At 45.2% G+C, this 25,027-nt stretch overlaps 1 protein-coding gene across 2 annotated transcripts in view; it reads left to right on the top strand.

The window, feature by feature from the left end:
* scn5lab (sodium channel, voltage gated, type V-like, alpha b) overlaps positions 1–25,027 on the top strand; it is a 321,528-nt gene that overhangs the window by 261,999 nt on the left and 34,502 nt on the right. For both annotated transcript variants that reach the window (XM_067967964.1, XM_067967957.1), the window contains 2 exons: positions 4,536–4,811; positions 21,435–21,488. In XM_067967964.1, coding sequence (XP_067824065.1) covers positions 4,536–4,811; positions 21,435–21,488 — 330 coding nt within the window. The remainder of the gene's footprint in view (positions 1–4,535; positions 4,812–21,434; positions 21,489–25,027) is intronic.

Raw genomic sequence — 25,027 nt, 5'->3', positions numbered from 1 at the left:
TTGGTCAAACAGCCTTTTTATCCCGTCTCCAATATTTTTATAACTAATAAATGAAAGCATTCAAAGAAAAGTTTTTTTAAAAAGCACACGCAATTTTTTTTTGTAATATCCCTATGAATTTTCTCCTGGGTTGCTTGTAGCAGTGTCCTGGAGATTAACCTTTAACTCCTGGAGGCTCCAGGCCAATCCTGGAGGGTTGGCAACCCTACTGCTTATGAACGATTCTGATAACCGGACGAATATTCTGCAAAGTTTCTTTGTGTTATCTAATATCATGGGGTATGCAGAGCACAGGCTCTGAGGTGGTCTCTGAATTCGACCTGCACAAAACTCTGCATTACAGATAATGCTCTGGTACAGTGTATGTTCTATAAGTGTCTGCCAGTGTGAGGCACTGGACTTTATCCTCTGGTGGGAGAGGGGATGATTTGAGCCTAAACGGATAAGTATGGGTAACATATGTCTTGATGCTTTGAATCAGACGGCCTGCTTATGACACTGAACCCCATTCTTACCATGCAGGGCCACTGTTGAGGGCAACAATGGTAAGATGGTTTATGTTGCATGTTATTGAGCTGTGCATGGATTTGTAAATGAAGCTATATTTCTAATTTAAGACAGGGACTCAGCGCAATTCAGCTGATATTATTGGGATACCTTGGTTTCTTGACAATGTCTCAATATCTAGAATATCCACTTACTGCCCAGCGTTAAAATAAAAAGTAAAAATATCTGTGTCCATTTGCAAATGGCAGTTTTTAAATATAGTTACCTCCGTACAGAAGGCGCCCAACTGCACTGAATGACTCCCAGGGATCTTTCCTGCTTCACGAACAATGGCCGTTTGACCTGTCTATGTAAAGGTCACACCCTGCTGCTGACCACTGCAGTTCCTGCTTAGCCTCCTTTGTGGGGCCCGCTGTTCATTTTGTCCTTAAGTGCACCAGTGAAATCTTTTTTTTTAAACAGTCACATGCGCGAACACAAGGAAGCAGATTCTTCTGTCCCTGTGCTAGGGGCTGTTAAATCGCCTGGCCGGCACCGAATACAGGAAAAATTGTGTCTGGAGGAGCAGGTCGCCTGCCCAAAACGGAACGGGCCCAATCTTCCGGTCATTTAAATGTCTAGACGGAAAATCGAGCAGGTTCCATTGGGAGCATGCGATCCTCTCCGCCTCATGTTCTCGCATTCCCTGCACCCAGATAGGGTCGCCAACTGTCGTTGGACGTATTCCTGGAGGTTTCATTACATGACCTCCTGCCTACAACCGCCCCGCCCCCCTCCTACACTCCCACCATTGGTCGCCCGACATGCCCATCCTCACGGTGCCCCGCCTTCCCACGGCCAATCGGAAAGCGAACAGACTCTTCATTAACTGTTTGGATGATTCTTGACTGTCGGTCAAACAGTCTTATTTTTTCTCATGTCCAATATTTTTATAACTAATAAACAAAAGCACTAAAAGAAAATTATTTTAAAAAAGCACAATTTGTTTTATGCCCCTGTGATTTCTCTCCCGGGTTTTGCTCGCAGCAGTGTCCTGGAGATTAGTCTTTAATTCCTGGAGACTCCAGGCCAATCCAGGAGGGGTTGGCAACTCTACACCCAGACAATCCAATCGCCTCAGGTGCAGGAACAGGAAATCTGTCCCAATAAATTTTAAGCAACTGAAAACGGTCTTTAAACCCAACAAGCCCCTCCTTAGTCAATAAAATGTAACATTAATTAAAGCCCCAAATGTCTGTCTAGTTTGTGTGGATGCAGGGTCCTTGAAAGATAAATACTTCCAATGTAATCTATCCCAATAATGCCAGTTTGCAGTCAGTAGGGACCCTCTGGCACGCTCTACTGTTGAGTACTATCCCTGCTCAGGGGACCCAGCAGGTTTATTATCCGAAACGGATCTCTTGGTTGGGAGACCTCACACGACACGTCAAGCTGACGTCAGGTACACCCTATCTCCTGTCCAGGAGACGAGGTGGACAAGGGTCAATGGGACAAGAAGTTTAGAATAAAACACCTCGTTAACCACCCCCCAACCCCACCTCCCCACCACCCTCAGTAACAGTCACCTTTAAAACAGATGCATGCTTTTGGGCTGTATTTACTAATCGATACAATATCCTGCAAGTTTCATAAAAGCTCCATGGTAATTTAGTCGGAATTTTCATCAGATTTATCAATTGGGTGTGTTAATGACAGACTGCATTGGTTTATAGCCAGCGGTGCATCAAATAAAAACAAATGAAACCGTTTTGAGATGAGCCTTTTACTTTAATCAGCGGACAATGCGAACCTTCATGGGATCAATAGCAACAATTAAATCGGGTGGCCAACAGATTCCCCACAATCCTTTGAAACGATTTGCACATGCTCGATACCAATAAAAGAAAGATAATTCATAACAGTCAACTGAAAGGGCATTTAAACAGATGGTGAGGGAGCGGTGATTAATCAGATCCCCCGTCATTACATTGTACATGCACCACAGATGAATTTAATACAGCTGAAATCTGCTTTATCCAATTCCTCACCTTACATACACTTGTGTGTAACTTACTGCAGGCAAAAATAACAACATGTAACAATTATTACCAATTTAATACAATTGTCATCATGCGTTCATATGACTCTGATAATAAATAAGTCTGAATGTCATTTTCAGGATACAAATCTGTGCATCTCAATAGTGTATTAGATTGATACATACAGCACACCATTGATGAAAGCTGACACATGTTAGCACATCTGGTACTATGTAGTTCTGTACATGTGTGTGTTGTGAACTAGCTGGTCTGTGTGGCCAACATCACAGAGGAGATGGCATCTGAGGATAATGATGAGATGGAGTCAATAGACTGACATCTCAGGTCAGTACAGAAGCCATCTGGTGGTTGAAATTGTGCTGTCTGATGTTAGTAACAAGCGCATTAACTGTGTTTAAATTGCGCGGGTTAGTGTCTGTGTTAAATAGCGGCAAAGGAACTAGATGCAAACACATTAACCCATCCATTACTAAGATCACACAGTGCAGTCTCAACCCAATAAGTCATAGATGTTAGAAAATGGCATGCAGCTCCTGTGTGTGGTACACGTACCAGTGTCAGCATTTACATGGGGTGTGCCCTGTATGTCATATGTTATTGCCTTCACTTTTACAGTGGATTGATGTATATTTATGCAATGGCTAGCATGCGAGAGTGCTTTTGAAAATGGTCAGGTCTATTTTGGGCTATGCACCTTCAAAATTCCCATTCCGTGGGCTCCTTGAAATGCTGCTATGTGATCGAAACATGTTTGCTTTTAATCCTTTTGGTCATAGTAACAATACGAGAAAAGTATAGATAGCAGCAAATTATGTTTCCATCAGGGCCATATTTCACGTTGCACTACTGTTATAAAGTAGTGCAGTCAAAAGCTAGAGATTGGAGGGTGATAAGCAAAACTCCTAACTGAATAATAGGAGGAATAGATTGGAATTTCTAACTAAATGCCCAGTTAACAGACGCTGGCCACTCTCACACTCCCTCCGTGCTTGTTTGTCTTTGTTTTGTTTTTTAAAAAAAACGTTTTAATTGGATTTTCAAACAGTGACTGTTCTTCAGCGAAGAATCAAGGAAAAAGCAATAACAAAATGAAAATGCATGTGTCTGCTTCGAAACCTCCTCGCTGCACGTTCTTTAACAGTTAATGGGCATGTAAAACCCCAGTCTTACATAGCTGTATGTTTTAATTGCCTGAGCTGAACTACCATGGTCAATGCACTGCTCTCCATGGTATTCAGTCACCTGTTCTGTATTATGCTGTACCCCTCTGTACTGGCAGATAGTAGGTCTGCAAACAGAAAACCAAAAAGCTTCATTGGACGGCCAATGCCCTAAATTGGGGTTTCCCGCACAGCAGCAACGGTGCTCTGTGCTTGGGATTTTCCTTTGGAGGCATTTCAGATATCAAATGAAGGAGACCTCCTGCGGTTCACCAAGGAGCAAAGGCACTCAGTTGCTGTTACTGTGGGTTTGAGTATCAGTACATAAGTGTCCCAGGCAGAAATTGGCTACGAAATGATTTTTGCATTGGTTTCATCGGTCTATGAGGTGTCAGGAAAACTAACGCTGTACGGATGTTCACCTTCCAGTTACTGAGGCTTGGAATAACGCTGACTCTAAGCCTCTTTGAGTCATTGGCTTCACAGTCGTTAGGCCAGGGATTCAAGGCCCTGTGTTAACTGACACCAAGCTATATCACACATGTACACTGGGATTAAAAAAAAATGAAAATGTGACTCCAAGAAACATAGTCCCCGTTCTCTCTATCCTACGAGTCCTGTCTGTCATCAAACAGTTGCCTCGTTCCCTCTTTCTCTCTCGTTTCTTTGCTTTTCTGGAGGGAATAGAGGAGAGAAGCTGAGAGAATTGTAAAAAGATTCTTCATGTTGCTTTTGCGCCAGATAACATTGGGGTACAGAGTAATTAGATGCAGTGCTTTTTACATTTATCCACAGATTTATAACCTCTTTCCCAATTAATCTGGTTTAGGTGGTGGTCAACGCACTCATCGGTGCCATCCCATCCATCATGAATGTTTTCCTCGTCTGTCTCATCTTCTGGCTCATTTTTAGCATTATGGGAGTCAACCTGTTCGCAGGCAAATTCTACAGGTGTGAAAACGTGACCACCAGTGACCCATTTTCCAGCTACGAAATCAACAACAAGAGCGAGTGCGACGCCTTCAATAGTTCGGACGTCCGCTGGTACAACAAAAAGGTCAACTTTGACAATGTCGCTTCAGGGTACCTCGCCCTACTGCAAGTGGTGAGTGCTGAGCATTGGAAGAAAACAGAAGTCTGATGATGTTAAGATACTTTTCACCCAGCTATTCACCGCCCGACCCCCCTCACCCTCACTCCCCCCTCCCAATGGTTTACTTGGTATAAACACTGTCCATGGAATCATACGGCACAGAAGGAGGCCGTTCAGCCCATCATTCCTGTGCCGGCTCTTTGAAAGAGCTATGTAATTAGTCCCACTCCCCCCCTGCTCTTTCCCCATAGCCCTGCAAATGGGCAATGAGGATATATAGGAATATTACGCCGAAGAGCATTTGCTGACAATTTGGCACAAAATCTAGCACATCATTTAAAGGGGCAGGTGAAATCAAAACAGTCTAATAATAGCTTTGTATAGCATTTAATAAAATGGGTGTTGAAACTTTCCGCCCTTTAATGGCTCACAAAATCAAGAATGATTTCAAATGGGTTGATTATACTAAGATTTTTTTCCACCATTGTACTTTATCCAGCCTTTTTAAAGGAATGCAAACAAAACGCCTGATTTTGTCACCCGTTGGGCTGAATGGCCTGTTTCTGTGCTGAGAATTCTATGAATTTCTACATTGGGGCAGCAGATGGGGGCCCTCTATCAGGCATTAGTGCCCCTTTGCTAAGCAGGAGGAACATATGCCAGGGATCTAATTCCTGCTTCTAGTAGGAGCCTCTGACTGGAAAGTGAGTGTTTTGTATGTGTATGCACACGTAGGTTAAGAAGAAAGTTGCTTGGCAGTGATGCCCTCCACAGTTAAATAGCATTCGCTGTGTAAACTCACATTTGAGAAATAGCCCTTTGGGGGATGAACTGCAGGCAGCTGCCACCCGCGTGGTCCTGAGGTTCCTGCTTCATTCGCATGGCACTTAACTGCAGACACAGGTCCAGCTCTGCCCCTCAACCACCACCCCAGCTCCCCCCTGGCCCCCAGGAATGCCCCGTAATTCCCTGGACTTCGCAAAGAGACAGAGGTCTGGTCAAATGGACCTTTGCCCCTTTTTACTGACCTATGTGCCTGAAAAAATTTGCATTCCCGTGGGGTGGGGGTGGGGGCAGGGTCAAGGGTCAGGAAAATAAGCCCTCGAACTTCAAAAAAAACCTCACCTTCCTACCATTTTGCTAAGCGGGTCATAAGAGAAAAGGGGGTTTGAACTCCTTCAACAATAGTATGGCCCTTTTGTTTCCTTTGTCTGATTTTAGTTTTTCCTTTGCATTAGTCTCACCCTCTGTGACCACCCTCCAGCCCCTGCTTATCTATATCCTTTCCTCTTCATGTCTAGTTTAAACGAAGCTCAGTTCCTTGTTTTATACCAATATTAATCACCCGTCTCTCTGATCCTGTCCTATTTGGAGGCTGCCCGTCCCTCCTGAACCAACCTGACTCGCCCCAAAACAGTACCAGTTGTTCATAAACCCGACGCCATTTGACTGGCCAGCCACTCATTTGCTTCCATGATCCAATTTGTAAGCTCTCTTTCCCTTTATAAAAGCCTCCCACTTATTGGACTCAATTTTAAAATGGTGACGGGTTGGCAGCAGGGTGGGGGGGGTGAAGATGCGCGTGGCAAACCCGAATAAAAAAAAACTTACCATTTCCGACGCAATCGCGATGTAATTGATGCTGATTAAAGTCGTTTATGGGTTTCGTGCCTGGCAGCCAGCCTGATTTGATAGACTGGCTACCGATAGGAGCTGCAACTCCGAGGGTGGGGGAGAGAGGGAGAGAGAGAGAGAGAGAGACGTCATCCGACGCTGGAATAGAGAGTGGAGGGTGCTGAGGATCGGGGGGGGGGGAGAGGGGAAGATGGGGGGGGGAGATCGGGTGGGGAGAGGGGGAGGTTGTGGGAGAGAGGGGGAGATCGCAAAGGGAGACATCGGGGGCTGAGAGGGGGACATCGGACATTGGAGCAGGGGGGGTGCAAGTGACTTCGGTGGAAAGGTAGGTTTATTTTGTTTTTTAACTTTATGCTATTGCTTTTTATTTAATTTATTTGCTTTATTTTTGCCTGATCCGGCCCTGAATCGGAAGCCATGGGAAAGCCGCCCAGTTAAGTTTAAAACTGGTTTAACTATCTACTATGTCAGAAATAAAGTACCTTAAGTACCTCAGTGAGGTACATTTGGTTCTTTAACTATCATCCCGCCGGCTTTAATTCCTGGCTGGACTTCCACATTTGGGAAGTGCAAGTGCACACAGGCGTGTCTGTGGGGTCCCAGAAGTCGGCGTGTTGGGACCGTCTTCCTCACCCGCTCAGGATTTTCCTGATTCTCGCAGTCTCCCCCCGCCCTCAACACACCTGCAATTTCATTTGAAAATCAGGGCCAATATGTTTCTTTTAGTGCCTTTCACGAGTGTAACACACTGGCTGCAGTATACCTGCAACCCAGGAATCAGTAATGCACTCATGCAATGCGGAGAGAGAGAGAGAGAGCGAGAGAGAGTGGGTCAGTTCCGAGCTTCAGCCCTCGTCTCTGATGTTCCAGCCCTTTGATGGTGCGCCCTCACCCACAAACCACTAACTCCAGCTCACTGCCGGGTACTGTGCGTGCATTGCCTCAGCGCTGTCTACATGAGCGCTGGTGTGTGGTGCCGCTCTGGAATTTACAAGCTGCTAAAGGGTGCGTAGTGTCAGTATATTTGGCACTCACCTCAGTACATCTGCTCCAATGGCACAGAATCATACTGCACTAGCCTCTGAATATAACAGAGGCATTTGGTGTAACAGGACTTTAATCTGTGCTCTGGGTGGGGGGTGGTCCTCTATCGGACTGTGGTCACCTCATTGGTCCAAGTGGTAGCCTGCGTATTCTGAGCAGTTCTCCTCAGCGATGGTAAAACTGCATCCTTTTACAAATTGACCTGAATGTGCTTAATCACAAAATAAAATTTGCCGGCATTGTTTAAATTTGCTGTAACAAGTTTTCCATTCCCTTGTTTGCAGAGATATTTGCCCATAAAGTATTGGCTATGTGAGAACAAAATATAATCACTTGATGCGTTTTACCTGTTGCATTTGGATACAGGTGTGGTATAATGCATTAACCTGTACATTATTTTAGAAAAAAACATAGGCAAGGCAAAATTTGGACTCCTGGATGCCTTATACATGCGATAAAATTTGTTGGGTGGCGTCTATCATTTTCACACAATCACCCAGCTGCCTTAAGGTGCTATCAGTCGAACATTCCCCCAATACCTTCCTCTCCTTAGCAGCACTTGGTGCTGGTTTTTAATTCATTAGTTTTATGCGTCTCCTAGCAACCGGCCTTTCAGTTCCACACCAGCCCTCCTGCCTCCAACCCAGCAATGCATGGAATCACTTAATTTGCATTTGAAACCTTCAATCACCCAGATGTACCAGGCAGTCTAAAATTAACACCATTGAGAGGAGAGCAAACAGAGGTGGATCGCTGTGATAGGATTTGCTTTTGTTGCCCTAACCTTTGTTTGGATACAGTACTGCGGGGACATGCTCTCCCATCGCTAATCCTTACAAATCTAAATGGACATTACATTTTTTTAATTAATCCATAATATTCTGGTTTCAACCTCTGTAAACTTGAGCTCATCCAAAACTCCGCTGCCCCTATCCTAACTCGCACCAAGTCCAGTTCTCCCATCAACCCCTGTGCTCGGTGACCTACATTGGCTCCCAGTCAGGCCATGCCTTGATTTTAAAAATTTTCATCCTTGTTTTCAAATCCCTCCATGGCCTCACCCCCTCCCTATCTCTGTAACCTCCTCCAGCCCTACAACCCCCTCCGAGATCTCTGCGCTCCTCTAATTCTGGCCTCTTGCTCATCCCTGATTTTCTTTGCTCCACCATTGGCGGCCGTGCCTTTAGCTGCCTGGGCCCAAAGCTCTGGATTCCCTCCTTAAATAAACCTCTCCACCTCTCTCTCCTCCTTTAAGACACTCCTTGAAACCTACCTCTTTGACCAAGCTTTTGCTCACCTGTCTTAATATCTCCTTAGGTGGCTTGGTATCAAATTTTGTTTGATAATCGCTCCTGTGAAGCACCTTGGGCCATTTTACTACGCTATACAAATGCAAATTGTTCTTGTTTCATTGTCCAAAGTAGTAGAGGTTAAGATGCTGAGTTAGCTGATCTCAGCCAGGCTGGTGCAAGATATGTTCCTGGATTAGGGAAAAATTCCTGCTCTTGTTTGCTATCCAGTGATTCCTGATGGAAAGTGTGCACATGTGACCAGTGGGATTGGGCTTGGATGTGCTGCCGCCCAGAGTCGAAAAGCCTGTCAACACAGTGTCTCGGCTCATGAGGAACAGCCGCTTTTGTGAGGTTCCAGAAGACATGGGATTAAAGGGACAGTGGGAGTGTGGATACAAAATTGGCTAAGGGACAGAAAGCAGAGAGTAGTGGTGGGAAGTATACAGTGATGTTCTCCAGGGGTCAGTATTAGGACCACTGCTCTTTTTGATATATATTAATGACCTGGACTTGGGTAAGGAGGGTATAATTTCAAAGTTTGCAGATTGCACGAAACTTGGAAATGTAATAAACAATGTGGAGGATGGTAACAGACTTCAGGAGGACATAGACTGGTGAAATGGGCAGACACTTGGCAGATGAAATTTAACACAGAGAAGCGTGAAGTGATACATTTTGGTAGGAAGAATGAGGAGAGGCAATATAAACAAAATGGTACAATTTTAAAGTAAATGCAGGAACAGGGAGAACTGGGTGTTTACGTACACAAATCTTTGAAGGTGGTAGGACAAGTTGAGAAGGCTATTAAAAAAGCATATGGGATCCTGGTCTTTGTTAATAGATGCATAGAGTACAAAAGCAAGGAAGTTGTGTTAAATCTTTATAAAATACTGGTTAGGCCACAGCTAGAGTATTGTGTTCAATTCTGGGCACCACATTTTAGAAAGGATGTCAAGGCCTTAGAGAGGGTGTAGAAGAGATTTACTAGAATGGTACCAGGGATGAGGGACTTCAGTTATGTGGAGAGACTGGAGAAGCTGGGGTTGTTCTCCTCAGAACAGAGAAGGTTAAGAGGAGATTTGATAGAGATGTTCAAAATCATGGACGGTTTTGATTGAGTAAATAAGGAGAAACTGTTTCCAGTGGCAGCAGGGTTGGTAACCAGAGGACACAGATTTAAGGTGATCGGTAAAAGAGCCAGAGGCGACATGAGGAAACATTTTTTTACGCTGTGCTTTGTTATGATCTGGAATGGGCTGCCTGAAAGGGTGGTGGGAGCAGATTCAATAGTAACTTTCAGAAGGGAATTAGATAAATACTTGAAAGGAAAACATTTACAGAGCTATGGGGAAAGAGCAGGGGAATGAGACTAATTGGACAGCTCTTTCAAAGAGCCGGCACAGGCACGATGGGCCAAATGGCCTCCTCCTGCGCTGTACCTACTATGATCCTATGATATGACACAGCCGGCTATATGTGGAACCATACCCCGCATCAGTCAACATCTTTAGGAGAGAGGAAGATCTTAAAAAAAGAGCATAAGTGCATATGTATATATATTATACATATATATAAATACACATATAGCGTGAAAACTGTTGACAGCTTTATGCCGAATATTGGTGCGATTTGAGCATTAAGGGCCTGTAATTTAGTGAATGCTGGTTAGCCCCGCACTTACTGCCTGTTTCCTGAAGGCTCCAACATTGCTGTTGAGTGAAAGCTGGGTCTGAGCTCTACAGCGATACAGCCATTCACCTTATTATTGTCATCGTATTAGCTTGTGAAGAGCACAGTGCACGTATGCCATTGCTAAAGCATTGGCCATGTGATTCGTTGCTCGTGCTCATATACAGTCCCGTGCCCGCAGAGGCCTCAGTATGTGATACCTACACTACTGATCCTTCTAAGTCATTCCTTTGTACAGGGCATAAGTGTGCTGCCTCCTTCCTAAGTCATTCCTTTGTGCAAGGAGTAAGTGTGCTGCCTGACTGCAAGGTTTCACTGATGGCCTGCCAGGATTACAGTGGCCCCTGGACACTCCTTAGGCTGGACATTACAAGCACCCTTGCATCTGAGTCAGACGTGTTGTTATCTTTATTATTCATTCTCGGGATTTGGGCATCGCTGGCAAGGCTGACATTTATTGCCCATCCCCTAGTTGCCCTGAAAAGATGGTGGTGGTGGGCCTTCTTCTGAATAATACAACTGACTGGCTCGTTAGGCCATTTCAGAGGGCAGTTAAGAGTCATCCACGTTGGTGTAGGACTGGAGTCACATATAGGCCAGACCGGGTAAAGGCAGCAAGTTCCTTCCCTAAAGGACATTAGTGAACCAGTTGGGTTTTTGCACCAATCCAACAGCTTTTACTGATACCAGCTATTTATTTCTAGATTTCCTTCTAAACTGTATTCAAATTCTCAAACTGCCACGGTGGGATTTGAACTCACGTCCTCTGGATTATCAGTCCAGGACTCTGGGTTACTAATGCAGTAAAATATCATAGCAGCATAGGAATTGCTGGATGTCAAAATACCAAGGTCCACCCTAGTTCGCCTTCTACGGCCCTGATAGTCGCACAATACAACGATAATGGAGGAGTTGTGGAGTAATCATAGCAATCAATCTCGCTCGAGGAAAATCCCAGCGGTGGAAAGCTTTGGGAACCATGGGTCCAAAGTCACCTGTTCCTCCCATGCACGTTGTACTTACCACATGTCAAGCCTCAAATAACCACTTCACTACCTGACTAATTTTGCCTGCATTCTGCCACCTCCTTTTATGCCTGCTTCTGGGGGTGGGGGTTGGGGAGGGGGAGGAGGGGTGTAATGGAAGACTGTTAGTGCCACAAAATATATCTCTCATCTCCCTGACTCCTCACCGTAGTGCTTCCAGCAACTAAGCAGTAAACCTGCCTTGCCTTTACTCTGCAACGCCCAATTCTTCGGGAACTAACAGTCTTGGGCTCTCCAGTGCACTGTCAGCTGTTTCAATACCTCCTAATTGCAGGTCACTGCCAATTGTGAGGATTATTCTTCTTCCCCTTTTCATCGGCTGGCCCACTCGCTGGGAGGTATAGTCCGCTTTTTAAGCCCACCTACTGAAACTAATAAAACAGCATGATGCAGCTTTCTTTGTAAGGCTTGAAAAGCAAAAGCAACCCTCAATTAACCTCTCACTAGCAATTTCCAGATTTATATCTTTACCAGTGGATCTTCAATACTGCTTTGAGAGATGTGAGGAAATACCATGGACTAAATGGATAGTTAAAATCCTAGAATCTTAGAAAGTTACGGCACAGAAGGAGGCCATTCAGCCCATCATGTCCGTGCCAGCTGTAAAAAAGCTATCCAGCTTATTCCCACTTTCCAGCACTTGGTCTGTAGTCCTGTGGGTTACGGCACTTCAAGTGCTCATCCAAGTACTTTTTAAATGAGTTGAGGGTTTCTGCCTCTACCACCCTTTCAGGCAGTGAGTTCCAGACCCCCACCACTCTCTGGGTGAAAGAATTTCTCCTCAGCTCCCCTGGTCACTGACCCATCCTCTAAGGGAAATAGGTCCTTCCTATCCACTCTATCTAGTCCCGTCATAATTTTATATACCTCAATTAAACCTTCCCTCAGCCTCCTTTGTTCCAAAGAAAACAACCCCAGCCTATCCAATCTTTTCTCATAGCTAAAATTCTCCAGTCCTGGCAACATCCTCGTAAATCTCCTTTGTTCCCTCTCTAGTGCAATCACATCTTTCCTGTAATGTGGTGACCAGAACTGTATGCAGTACTTAAGCTGTGGCCAAACCAATGTTTTATACAGTTCTAGCATAACCTCCCTGCTCTGATATTCTATGCCTCGGCTAATAAAGGAAAGTATCCTGATGCCTTTTTAACAACCTTATCTACCTGTCCTGCTACCTTCACTCCAAGGTCCCTCACTTCCTCTACACCTCTCAGTATCCTCCCATTTATTGTGTACTCCCTTGCCTTGTTTGCCCTCTCCAAATGCATTAACTCACACTTCTCTAGATTGAATTCCATTTGCCACTTTTCTGCCCACCTGACCAGTCCACTGATATCTTCCTGCAGTTTACAGCTTTCCTCCTCACTATCAACCACACGGCCAATTTTTGTATCATCTGCAAACTTCTTGATCAAGCTCCCCACATTCAAGTCCAAAATTCTGTAGATAATGTAACATTTCCTGCAGATTGGAGGGTGGCAAATGTAACCCCACTATTTAAAAAAGGAGGGAGAGAGAAAACAGGGAACTACAGACCGGTGAGCCTAACATCAGTAGTCAGGAAAATGCTAGAGTCCATTGTAAAGGATGTGATAACAGGACATTTTGAAAATATCAACCGGATTAGACAAAGCCAACATGGATTTATGAAAGGGAAATCATGTTTGACGAACCTACTGGTGTTTTTTGAGGATGTAACTGGTAGAATAGATGAGGGAGAACCAGTGGATGTGGTTTATTTGGATTTTCGGAAGGCCTTTGATAAAGTCCCACATAAGAGGTTAGTGTGCAAAATTAAAGCACATGGGATTGGGGGTAATATACTGGCATGGATTGAAAATCGATTAACAGACATGAAACAGAGAGTAGGAATAAACGGGTCTTTTTCTGGGTGGCAGGCGGTGACTAGTGGGGTACCGCAGGGATCAGTGCTTGGGCCCCAGCTATTCACAATATATATCAATGATTTGGATGAGGGAACCATGGATGAGGGAACCAAATGTAATATTTCCAAGTTTGCTGACGATACAAAACTAGGTGGGATTGTGAGTTGTGAGGAGGATGCAAAGATGCTTCAGGGCGATTTAGACAAGTTGAGTCAGTGGGTAAATACATGGCAGATACAGTATAATGTGGATAATTGTGAAGTTATCCCACTTTGGAAGGAAAAACAGAAAGGCAGAGTATTATTTAAATGGTGATAGATTAAGGAATGTTGATGTACAAAGGGACCTGGGTATCCTTGGACACCAGTCACTGAAAGCAAACATGCAGGTGCAGCAAGCAGCTAGGAAGGTAAATGGTATGTTGGCCTTCACTGCAAGAGGAATTGAGTACAGGAGCAAGGATGCCTTACTGTAGTTATACAAGGCCTTGGTGAGACCACACCTGGAGTTTTGGTCTCCTCACCTAATAAAGGATATACTTGCCATAGAGGGAGTGCAGCGAAGGTTCACCAGACTGATTCCTGGGATGGTAAGACTGTCGTATGAGGAGAGATTGGGTCGACTCGGCCTGTATTCACTCGAGTTTAGAAGAATGAGAGGGGATCTCATTGAAACATATAAAATTCTGACAGGGCTAGACAGACTGAATGCAGGGAGGATGTTTCCCCTGGCTGGGGGGTCCAGAACGAGGGGTCACAGTCTCAGGATATGGGGTAGGACATTTAGGACTGAGATGAGGAGAAATTTCTTCACTCAGAGGGTGGTGAACCTGTGGAATTCTGTACCATAGAAGGCTGTGGAGGCCAAGTCACTGAATATATCTAAGAAGGAGCTAGATAGATTTCTAGACACAAAATGCATCAAGGGGTATGGGGAGAGAGCGGGAATATGGTATTGAGATAGAGGATCAGCCATGATCATATTGAATGGCGGAGCAGGCTCGAAGGGCTGAATGGCCTACTCCTGCTCCTATTGTCTATGTTTCTATATACCACAAAAAGCAAGGGACCTAGTACTGAGCCTTGCGGAACCCCACTGGAAACAGCCTTCCAGTCACAAAAACACCCGTCAACCATTACCCTTTGCTTCCTGCCACTGAGCCAATTTTGGATCCAACGAGCCACTTTCCCTTGGATCCCATGGGCTTTTACTTTTTTGACGAGTCCGCCATGTGGGACCTTGTCAAAAGCCTTGCTAAAATTCACGTACACTACATCAAACGCACTACCCTCATCTTCCCTCCTTGTTACCTCCTCAAAAAATTCAATCAAGTTAGTCAGACATGATCTTCCCTTAACAAATCCATGCTGGCTGTCCTTGATTAACCTGTGCCTTTCTAAATGACAATTTATGCTGTCCCTCAGAATTGATTCCAATAATTTGCCCACCACCGAGGTTAGACTGATTGGCCTATAATTACTCGGTCTATCTTTTTCTCCCTTTTTAAACAACGGTACATTAGCAGTCCTCCAATCCTCCGGTACCACGCCTGTAGCCAGGGAGGATTGGAAAATGAGGATCAGAGCCTCCGCTATTTCCTCCCTTGATTCTGTTAACAGCCTGGGATGCATTTCATCCGGGCCTGGCAATTTATCTACTTTCAAAGATGCTAAACCCCTTAATACTTCCTCTCTCACTAAGTTTATCCCATCTAATATTTCACACTCCTTCTTAACTACAATCTCTGCATCGTCCCCCTCTTTTGTGAAGACAGACGCAAAGTATTCATTAAGAACCATACCCACATCTTCCGCCTCCGTACCTTTTTGATCTCTAATAGGCCCTACCCTTTCCTTCGTTATCCTCTTGTAAGTTGTAAAGTCTTTTTGATTGTCAATCAGGATAAGTGCTTTTATTATTTTTCGATAAGCTCCTGGAAATTTGAGCTACTCAGAGTTTTTTGGTGAACACATACGATGACCATGCCTCAAAACCTTGATAAATATATTTATCTGTATTATATACGTGTATGTATGTATGTGTATATCAGGTCGAATGTCTGCACCATAACTATTGAGCAACTGAGGCTGTCATTTGTCATTTCCTTTCTCCCTCATAGATGAAGCCTGGATATATTTCTTGTTTTCCAATCGGTTACTTCCTTCTCTCATCATTCACCAAAACCTTCCCTACCAGTTTCAATTTTCCCCAACATCACACTTCGCCTCAAAAAAAATCTCCAAAATCCAACCGCACACTGTCCCTCACCCAGCACACTGTTTACCCCTATTGGGCAGGATGGTCAAGAGGAAGGGGGAAGAGAAAGAAAGAAAAATCCTGTTGTTTGGAGGGGTGGGGGTGGGGGAACAGGGGCATCTCTGGGAGTTGAAGGGGCATTTTTTTGTTAGGCTTAGTGGGCCCATGTACTCACCGGAGAACCATATATAAAACTCTTAACGTTCTACATGAATATGCTCCATGTAGTCACATTATAATTGTACGTGTTGAGTTATTCAGAGGGGAGGATTAAAGAGTCAGTACTGTGAAGAAATCAATTTGTCTGCTGTTGCATGGTATTTATTCTAGATTGAAAATAAGAACATAAGAAATAGGAGCAGTAGAAGGCCATTCGGCCCCTTGAGCCTGCTCCTCCATTCAATCAGATCATGGCTGATCTTCTACCTCAACTCCACTTTCCCGCCCTATTCCCATATCCCTTGATTCCCTTAGTCTCCAAAAATCTTTCAATCTCAGTCTTGAATACACTAAACGACTGAGCATCCACAGCCCTCTGGGGTAGAGAATTCCAAAGATTCACAACCCTCTGAGTGAAGAAATTTTTCCTCATCTCAGTCCTAAATGGACAACCCCTTATCTTCAGACTATGACCCCTAGTTCAAGACTCTCCAGGCAGGGGAAAGAGCCTCTCAGCATCTACCTTGTCAGCCCTCTAAGAATTTTATGCGTTTCAATGAGATCACCTCTCATTCTTCTAAACTCCAGAGAATTTGGCCCATTCTACACAATTTCTCCTCATAGGACAAACCTCTCATCCTAGGAATCAATCTAGTGAACCAATGTTACACCCCCTCTAAGGCAGGTATACCCTTCCTTAGACAAGGAGACCCAAAACTTTTTTTTGTTCATTCATGGGATGTGGGCATTGCTAGTGAGACCAGCATTTATTACCCATGCCTAATTGCCCTTGAGAAGGTGGTGGTGAGCCGCCTTCTTGAACTGCTGCAGTCCGTGTGGTGAAGGTTCTCCTATAGTGCTGTTAGGTAGGGAGTTCCAGGATTTTGACCCAGCGACGATGAAGGAACGGCGATATATTTCCAAGTCGGGATGGAGTGTGACTTGGAGGGGAACGTGCAGGTGGTGTTGTTCCCATATACCTGCTGCCTTTGTCCTTCTAGGTGGTAAAGGTCGTGGGTTTGGGAGATGCTGTCGAAAAAGCCTTGGCGAGTTACTGCAGTGCATCCTGTGGATGGTACACACTGCAGCCACAGTGCGCCGGTGGTGAAGGGAGTGAATGTTTAGGGTGGTGGATGGGGTGCCAATCAAGTGGGCTGCTTTGTCCTGGATGGTGTCGAGCTTCTTGAGTGTTGTTGGAGCTGCACTCATCCAGGCACGTGGAGAGTATTCCATCACACTCCTGACTTGTGCCTTGTAGATGGTGGAAAGGCTTTGGGGAGTCAGGAGGTGAGTCACTCGCCGCAGAATACCCAGCCTCTGACCTGCTCTTGTAGCCACAGTATTTATGTGGCTGGTCCAGTTAAGTTTCTGGTCAATGGTGACCCCCAGGATGTTGATGGTGGGGGATTCAGCGATGGTAATGCCCTTGAATGTCAAGGGGGAGGTGCTTAGATTCTCTCTTGTTGGAGGTGGTCATTGCCTGGCACTTGCCTGGCGCGAATGTTACTTCCCACTTATCAGCCCAAGCCTGGATGTTGTCCAGGTCTTGCTGCATGCGGGCACGGACTGCTTCATTATCTGAGGGGTTGCGAATGGAACTAAACACTGTGCAATCATCAGCGTACATCTCCATTTCTGACCTTATCATGGAGGGAAGGTCATTGATGAAGCAGCTGAAGATGGTTGGGCCTAGGACACTGCCCTGAGGAACTCCTGCAGCAGTGTCCTGGGGCTGAGATGATTGGCCTCCAACAACCACTACCATCTTCCTTTATGCTAGGTATGACTCAAGCCACTGGAGAGTTTTCCCCCTGATTCCCATTGACTTCAATTTTACTCGGGCTCCTTGGTGCCACACTCGGTCAAATGATGCCTTGATGTCAAGGGCAGTCACTCTCACCTCACTTCTGGAATTCAGCTCTTTTATCCATGTTTGGACCAAAGCTGTAATGAGGTCTGGAGCCGAGTGGTCCTGGCGGAACCCAAACTGAGCATCGGTGAGCAGGTTATTGGTGAGTAAGTGCCGCTTGATAGCACTGACGACGACACCTTCCATCACTTTGCTGATGATTGAGAGTGGACTGATGGGCCGGTAATTGGCCGGATTGGATTTGTCCTGCTTTTTGTGGACAGGACATACCTGGGCAATTTTCCACATTGTCAGGTAGATGCCAGTGTTGTAGCTGTACTGGAACAGTTTGGCTAGAGGCGCAGCTAGTTCTGGAGCACAAGTCTTCAGCAGTGCAGCCGGGATGTTGTCGGGGCCCATAGCCTTTGCTGTATCCAGTGCGCTCGGCCGTTTCTTGATATCACATGGAGTAAATCAAATTGTCTGAAGATTGGCTTCTGTGATGGTGGGGATATCGGGAGGAGGCTGAGATGGATCATCCACTCGGCGCTTCTGGCTGAAGATGGTTGCAAACGCTTCAGTCTTGTCTTTTGCACTCACGTGCTGGACTCTGCCATAAATGAGGATGGAGACGTTTGCAGAGTCTCCTCCTCCCGTTCGTAGTTTAACTGTCCACCACCATTCACTACTGGATGTGGCAGGACTGCAGAGCTTTGATCTTACACAGTACTCCAGCTGTGGTCTCACCAGAGCCCTATACAATTCCAGCAAGACCTCCTTACTCTTATACTTCAACCGCCTTGCAATAAAGGCCAACATGCCATTTGTCTTCCTAATTGCTTGATGTACCTACATGTTAACTTTTTGTGATTCGTGTACAAGGACACCCAAATCCCTCTGGCTATCAACATTTCTTAGTCTCTCACCTTTTAAAAATATTCTGCTTTCCTATTATTCCTATCAAAGTGAATAACCTCACATTTCCCCACATTATACTACATCGGCCACCTTCTCACCCACTCACTTCACCTGTCTATATCCCTTTGCAGCCTCTTTGTGTCCCCCTCACAGCTTACTTTGCCACCTAGCTTTGTATCAATGACTTAGATGAAGGGACCGAGTGTAACTTATCCAAGTCAGCAAACTTGGATAAGTTACACTCGGTCCCTTCATCTAAGTCATTGATATATATTGTAAACAGCTGAGGCCCAAGCACCGATCCTTGACGCACCCCACTGGTTACAATCTGCCAACCCGAAAATTACCTGTTTATTTCTACTAATAAAAGCAGACAATGCTGGAAATACTCAGCAAGTCAGGCAGCATCTGTGGAGAAAGTAACACAGTTAACGTTTCATGTTGAAGACCTTTCATCAGAACAGTTCTGATTTATTTCCAGCATTTTCTCTTTTTATTTCAGATTTCCAGCATCCGCAGTATTTTGCTTCTGTTTATTCCTACTCTCTGTTTTCTGTCCGTTAACCAATCCTCTATCCATACTAATATATTACCCCCAATCCCATGAGCTCTATTCTTGTGTGAGAACCTCTTGTGTGGCACCTTATTGAATGCCTTTTGAAAATCCAAATATACTACATCTACTGGTTCCCCCTTATTTACCCTGCTAGTTACACTCAGAAAACTCTAATAGATTCGTCAAACACAATTTCGCTTTCATCAAACCATGTAGACTCTGCCTGATCATATTATTGTAAACAATTTTACAACACCAAGTTATAGTCCAGCAATTTTATTTTTGAAATAAAATTGCTGGACTATAACTTGGTGTTGTAAAATTGTTTACAATTGTCAACCCCAGTCCATCACCGGCATCTCCACATCATGATCATATTATGATTTTCTAAGTACCCTGTTACTATGTCCTCAATAATAGATTCTAGCATTTTCCCTACTTCTGATGTCAGGCTCTCTCCCTCCTTTCTTGAATATCGGGGTTACATTTGCTACCTTCCAATCCATGGGGACCGTTCAAAACATCGGGAATTCTGGAAGATCAAAACCAATACTTTCACTATCTCTGCAGCCACCTGTTTTAGAACCCGAGGATGTAGGCCATCAGGTCCAGGGGATTTGTCGGCCATTAATTTCTCCAGTACTTTTTCTTTACTAATATTAATTACTTTAAGTTCCTCCCTCTCATTAGACCCTTGGTTCCCCACTATTTCCGGTTAGTTTTTTGTGTCTTCTACTGTGAAGGCAGATACAAAATATTTGTTTAACGTTTCTGCCATTTCCTCATTCCCCATTATAATTTCTCATGTCTCTGCCTCTAAGGGACCAACGTTTACTTTCGCTAATCTCTTCCTTTTTGTATACTTGTAGAAGCTCTTACAGTCGGTTTCTATATTTCTTGCTAGTTTACTTTCATTTCAATTTTCTCCCTCTTTATCAATTTCTTGGTCATTTTTTGCTGATTTCTAAAACCCTCCCAATCCTCAGGCTTACTCGTCTTTTTGGCAACATTATAGGCAGGCCTCTTCTTTTCATCTAATACAATCCTTAACTTCTGTAGTTAGCCACGGTTGGATCACTTTTCCTGTAGAATTTTTATTTCTCAAGGAAATGCAAGTTCATTGAGAAAATACATAAAACTAACCTTCTAGAGAAACTGCCCTGCCATTAACCTTTTCAGGCTGGTAGTGACATTTCTTTACTTCACTCCGTTGCCCAAAAATTAAGCTCCGTAATCTCTGTAAATTAAGTGCCATTATTCGCATTTCTATAATGTCACTCACTGTTAGAAATACAGAGATATTAAATTATACTTAAAGCACGCACGTGTCATGAACATGGCAAAGATTTTTCCATGGCACAAAGGGTTCATTAACATATTATGATGGATAAACAGAACTCTTGTAACAACCCCCACCCCCGGAAAGAGATTGGGAGGATAATGAACAGTGGTCTTCCCAGATACCTGGACAGAATCGTGGAATGTAATCCCCAAAAATCCTGGGATTTTAAAAACAGATTGTCGGAACGCACTCACCACCCTCCGATTGGGCCACTGGAGAAACCCAAGCCATTTTTGAGGTTTGGGCCCCAAATGGGCTTCCCGCTAAAAAGCTAATGGAGAAATACCGGCCGGCTTGGATGCTGAGCCAGTAGGCGGGCAGGTTGGTCTGGAAGGGGTGGGAGTGGGGAATGCGGGGGGGGGGCGGGGGACCTGATAATGGAGGGGAGAAGCCTGTGACTGCAGCGGCCCAAGATATTCTTGTGGAGCCTGGACGGACATTGCTGCTCCTCCTGCCCTCCATAGCCCAGCAATAATGACATTAAAACAAGAACGATTGGGGGCCATATTTAAAATGACCACCTGGGACAAAATGGCCAGAACGTGCACATGCGCACACATTCCCCCCAGTTTGTCCCCTCAAAATAACAACCCATGCATGTCATAGGACCCCGGTTTGCATATTAAAGGGGCCCATGGCTCCAAGTAGATGGGTGCTCCAGCTACCCATTGGAAGACCCCTTCCGAGATGACGTCAGCCTAAGCCGGGCATTATAGGGTCCCACGCCATTTCCAGGCTACGACCGGCCCCCGTTTAACCCCAGCCGGGCCAACTTAAAACCCAGCCCATTCAGCCCATCTAAACTAGTAGTTTCGGTGATCACGTTTGTTAACTATAGGAGCATTGGAACTTTGCACTGAGGTCTGCAGATGATTGGATTATTTCCAAAAAGCCCTGGATTTACAGCTACAGAATGGGAAGTTCAAAATGCAGTGCTTTAAATTCCTTTTCCTTTTTTTCCAGGCAACTTTCAAGGGCTGGATGAACATTATGTACGCTGCCGTCGACTCGCGAAAGGTAAGAAAATGATATTACATCTCCATCATGTTCACGTTCAAAGTATATATAAGGGATCGTTTGCTGAGGCTTCACTGTCGGGGTGGAGGCAAACCGAGGGCCATGTCCCCAGCCCAGAACCACTAGTGTTTCCTCACACTTTGGATGCACTGCGCCAGCCTGACTGAGGGGCAGAACGGGGCTAGGAAAGTCAGGCTGTACGTTTTTCTTCTTCAAAGTAAAATAAACAGATGATCTGGTCATTATCACATTCGGACCTTGCTGTGTGCAAATTGGCTGCCTCGTTTCCTACATTACACCAATGACTTCACTTCAAAAGTACTTCATTGGCTGTAAAGCAACTTTGGGATATCCTGAAGTCCTGAAAGACGCTATCTAAATCCAAGTTCTTTCTTTCTCATTAAGAGAGAAAGACCTTTGGATTTATGTAGCACCTTATCACATCTCTCAGAAACATCTCAAAGTGCTTGACTTACAATGAGTTATACTGAAGTGCAGTGATTGGTTGCTACAGAATGTTGGCTTTTATTGCTAGGGGGATAGAATATAAAAACAAGGAGGTATTGCTGCAGTTATATAAGGTATTGGTGAGACCGCACCTGGAATACTGCATACAGTTTTGGTCTCCATACTTAAGAAAAGACATACTTGCTCTCGAGGCAGTACAAAGAAGGTTCACTCGGTTAATCCCGGGGATGAGGGGGCGGACATATGAGGAGAGGTTGAGTAGATTGGGACTCTACTCATTGGAGTTCAGAAGAATGAGAGGCGATCTTATTGAAACATATAAGATTGTGAAGGGTCTTGATCGGGTGGATGCAGTAAGGATGTTCCCAAAGATGGGTGAAACTAGAACTAGGGGGCATAATCTTAGAATAAGGGGCTGCTCTTTCAAAACTGAGATGAGGAGAAACTTCTTCACTCAGAGGGTGGTAGGTCTGTGGAATTTGCTGCCCCAGGAAGCTGTGGAAGCTACATCATTAGATAAATTTAAAACAGAAATAGACAGTTTCCTAGAAGTAAAGGGAATTAGGGGTTATGGGGAGCGGGCAGGAAATTGGACATGAAGCTGAGTTCGGATCGGTCAATGCCCTGTGGGTGGCGGAGAGGGCCCAGGGGCTATGTGGCCGGGTCCTGCTCCGACTTCTTGTGTTCTTTAGATTTGTGGTTGGGATCAGATCAGCCATGATCTTATTGAATGGCGGAGCAGGCTCGAGGGGCCGATTGGCCTACTCCTGCTCCAATTTCTTATGTTCTTATGTTCTTATGTAGTTACGTGCAGCGGCTATTTTGTGCACAGCAGGATCCCACAAACAGCAATGAGCTGAATGACCAGTTGATCTGTTTTCAGTGTTGGTGAAGGTAACAGGAGAACTCTCTGCCCTTCTTCAAAATGTATCATGGGACCTTTACCCTGAACAGGTGGGTGGGAGCACAATCTAACACCTCATTTGAACAACAACAACAACAACTACTACTACTACTACTTGCATTTATATAGCACCTTTAACGTGGTAAAACGTCCCAAGGCACTTCACAGGAGCGATTTTCAAACGAGCCACATAAGGAGATATTAGATCAGGTGACCAAAGCTTGGTCAAAGGGGTAGGTTTTAAGGAGCGTCTTAAATGAGGAGAGAGAGGTAGAGAGGCGGAGAAGTTTAGAGAGGGAATTCCAGAGTTTAGGGCCTAGGCAGCTGAAGGCACGGCTGCCAATGGTGGAGTGATTAAAATCAGGGATGCGCAAGAGTCCCGAATTGGAGGAGCACAGAGATCTCGTAGTGTTGTAGGGCTGGAGGTTACAGAGATAGGGAGAGTAGAGGCCATGCAGGGATTTGAAAACAAGGATGAGAATTTTAAAATCAAGGCGTTCCCGGACCGGGAGCCAATGTAGGTCAGCGAGCACAGGGGTGATGGGAGAACGGGACTTGGTGCGAGTCAGGATACGGGCCGCAGAGTTTTGGATGAGCTGGAGTCTATGGTGAGTGGAAGATGGAAGCCGGCCAGGAGAGCGTTGGAATTGTCAAGTCTGGAGATAACAAAGGCATGGATGAGGGTTTCAGCAGCGGATGAGCTGAGGCAGGGGCGGAGACGGGTGATGTTACGGAGGTGGAAATAGACAGTCTTGAAGGTCGTTATCGCTTGTCAACGCAGTACTGAGAGACAGCAGCCTAAGTTAGCTGCTCGAGCCCTGGAGTGTAACTTAAACCCAAGGGTTTCTGACAGATACAAGTATGTACCATACCAACCAAACCGTACAAAAAAAAAACTTTTATTTTGCAGACAGGGAGATCCAGAACCCTGTGTTAAATTTGCCGTATTTCTGCTGCCCATATCCTAACTCGCACCAAGTCCCATTCTCCCAGCACCCCTGTGACCTACATTGGCTCCCGGTCCAGCAACGCTTCGGTTTTAAAATTCCCACCCTTGTTTTCCAATCCCTCCATGGCCCCGCCCCCTCCCTATCTCTGTCACCTCCTCCGAGATCTCTGTGCTCCTCCAACTCTTGCCTCTTTCGCAACCCCGATTTTCGTCGCTCCACAACTGGCGGCCGTGCCTTCAGCCGTCTAGGCCCGAAGCCTTGAAATTCCCTCCTTGAATCTCTCCGCCTCTCTACTTCTCTCACCTCCTTTAAAATGCTGCTTAAAACCTGTCTGTCTGGCCAAGCTTTTGGTCACCTGTCCTAACACCTCCTTAAGTGACACGGTGTCAAATTTTGATTGATAATCGCTCCCGTGGGACGTTTTACTACATTAAAGGCGCTATATAAATGCAAGTTGTTGTTGTTGTATTTCTGATTTGTGCTGTTTCTTGGTTCTATGGTTCTATGTCTGGCAGAAAGTAATAGAACAGTGTGGAGCTATCTCTCCCTGTCACAGTGTGGCTGTTTAGTAGAAGAAACAACTTGGTGTGAGTTAGGATACGGGCAGCAGAGTTTTGGATGAGCTCAAGTTTATGGAGGGTGGCAGATGGGAGGCCAGCCAGGAGAGCGTTGGAATAGTCAAGTCTCAGCCATGTGTAGAGGGGAGAGTTGGGGTAAATCGAGGTAAAAATATATTGCCAAGCAATCGACTATCGGTTAATCCGTTCTCATATCAGTCACCTTCTGGCCTAGCACAAACCAACTAGCCAGCAGATCACCCACGTCTTACCCAATGCTGCACAAGGCATCACCAACAAGATGGTATGAATTTTAAAGCTAACATATATACTGCCTTGAACCATAGTGCCACAAAGTATGTCACTCTCTTTGGATTATTGGTGGCTCATATGTAACAAAATTTTCTTTTACACCTGATCCCTAATGGGTTATGTATCAACAAGGCTTTTGTTGCAGGGTGTGGGTAAGAAAATTAAGCTGGGCAGGAAATGATTGGCGGAGCCAGAGGTGGGGGGAGGTGGTGAGGGGGACCCCCCCCCCCCTCTCCCCAATCATTTCCAAATCGGCCAAGGTGGCTTTGGAGGTCTGCCCCCGTTCCGCTCCCAGGAACCTCTGTCACCCATTTCCGGCCTCCATGTTTGGCCTGCAAGTCTGTGCCG

The sequence above is a fragment of the Heptranchias perlo genome, chromosome 2 (genome assembly GCF_035084215.1).
Source record: "Heptranchias perlo isolate sHepPer1 chromosome 2, sHepPer1.hap1, whole genome shotgun sequence".
Classification (NCBI taxonomy): Eukaryota; Metazoa; Chordata; class Chondrichthyes; order Hexanchiformes; family Hexanchidae; genus Heptranchias; species Heptranchias perlo.
The sequence above is the reverse complement of the archived record's forward strand: the minus strand, read 5'-3'. Positions and strand labels throughout refer to the sequence as shown.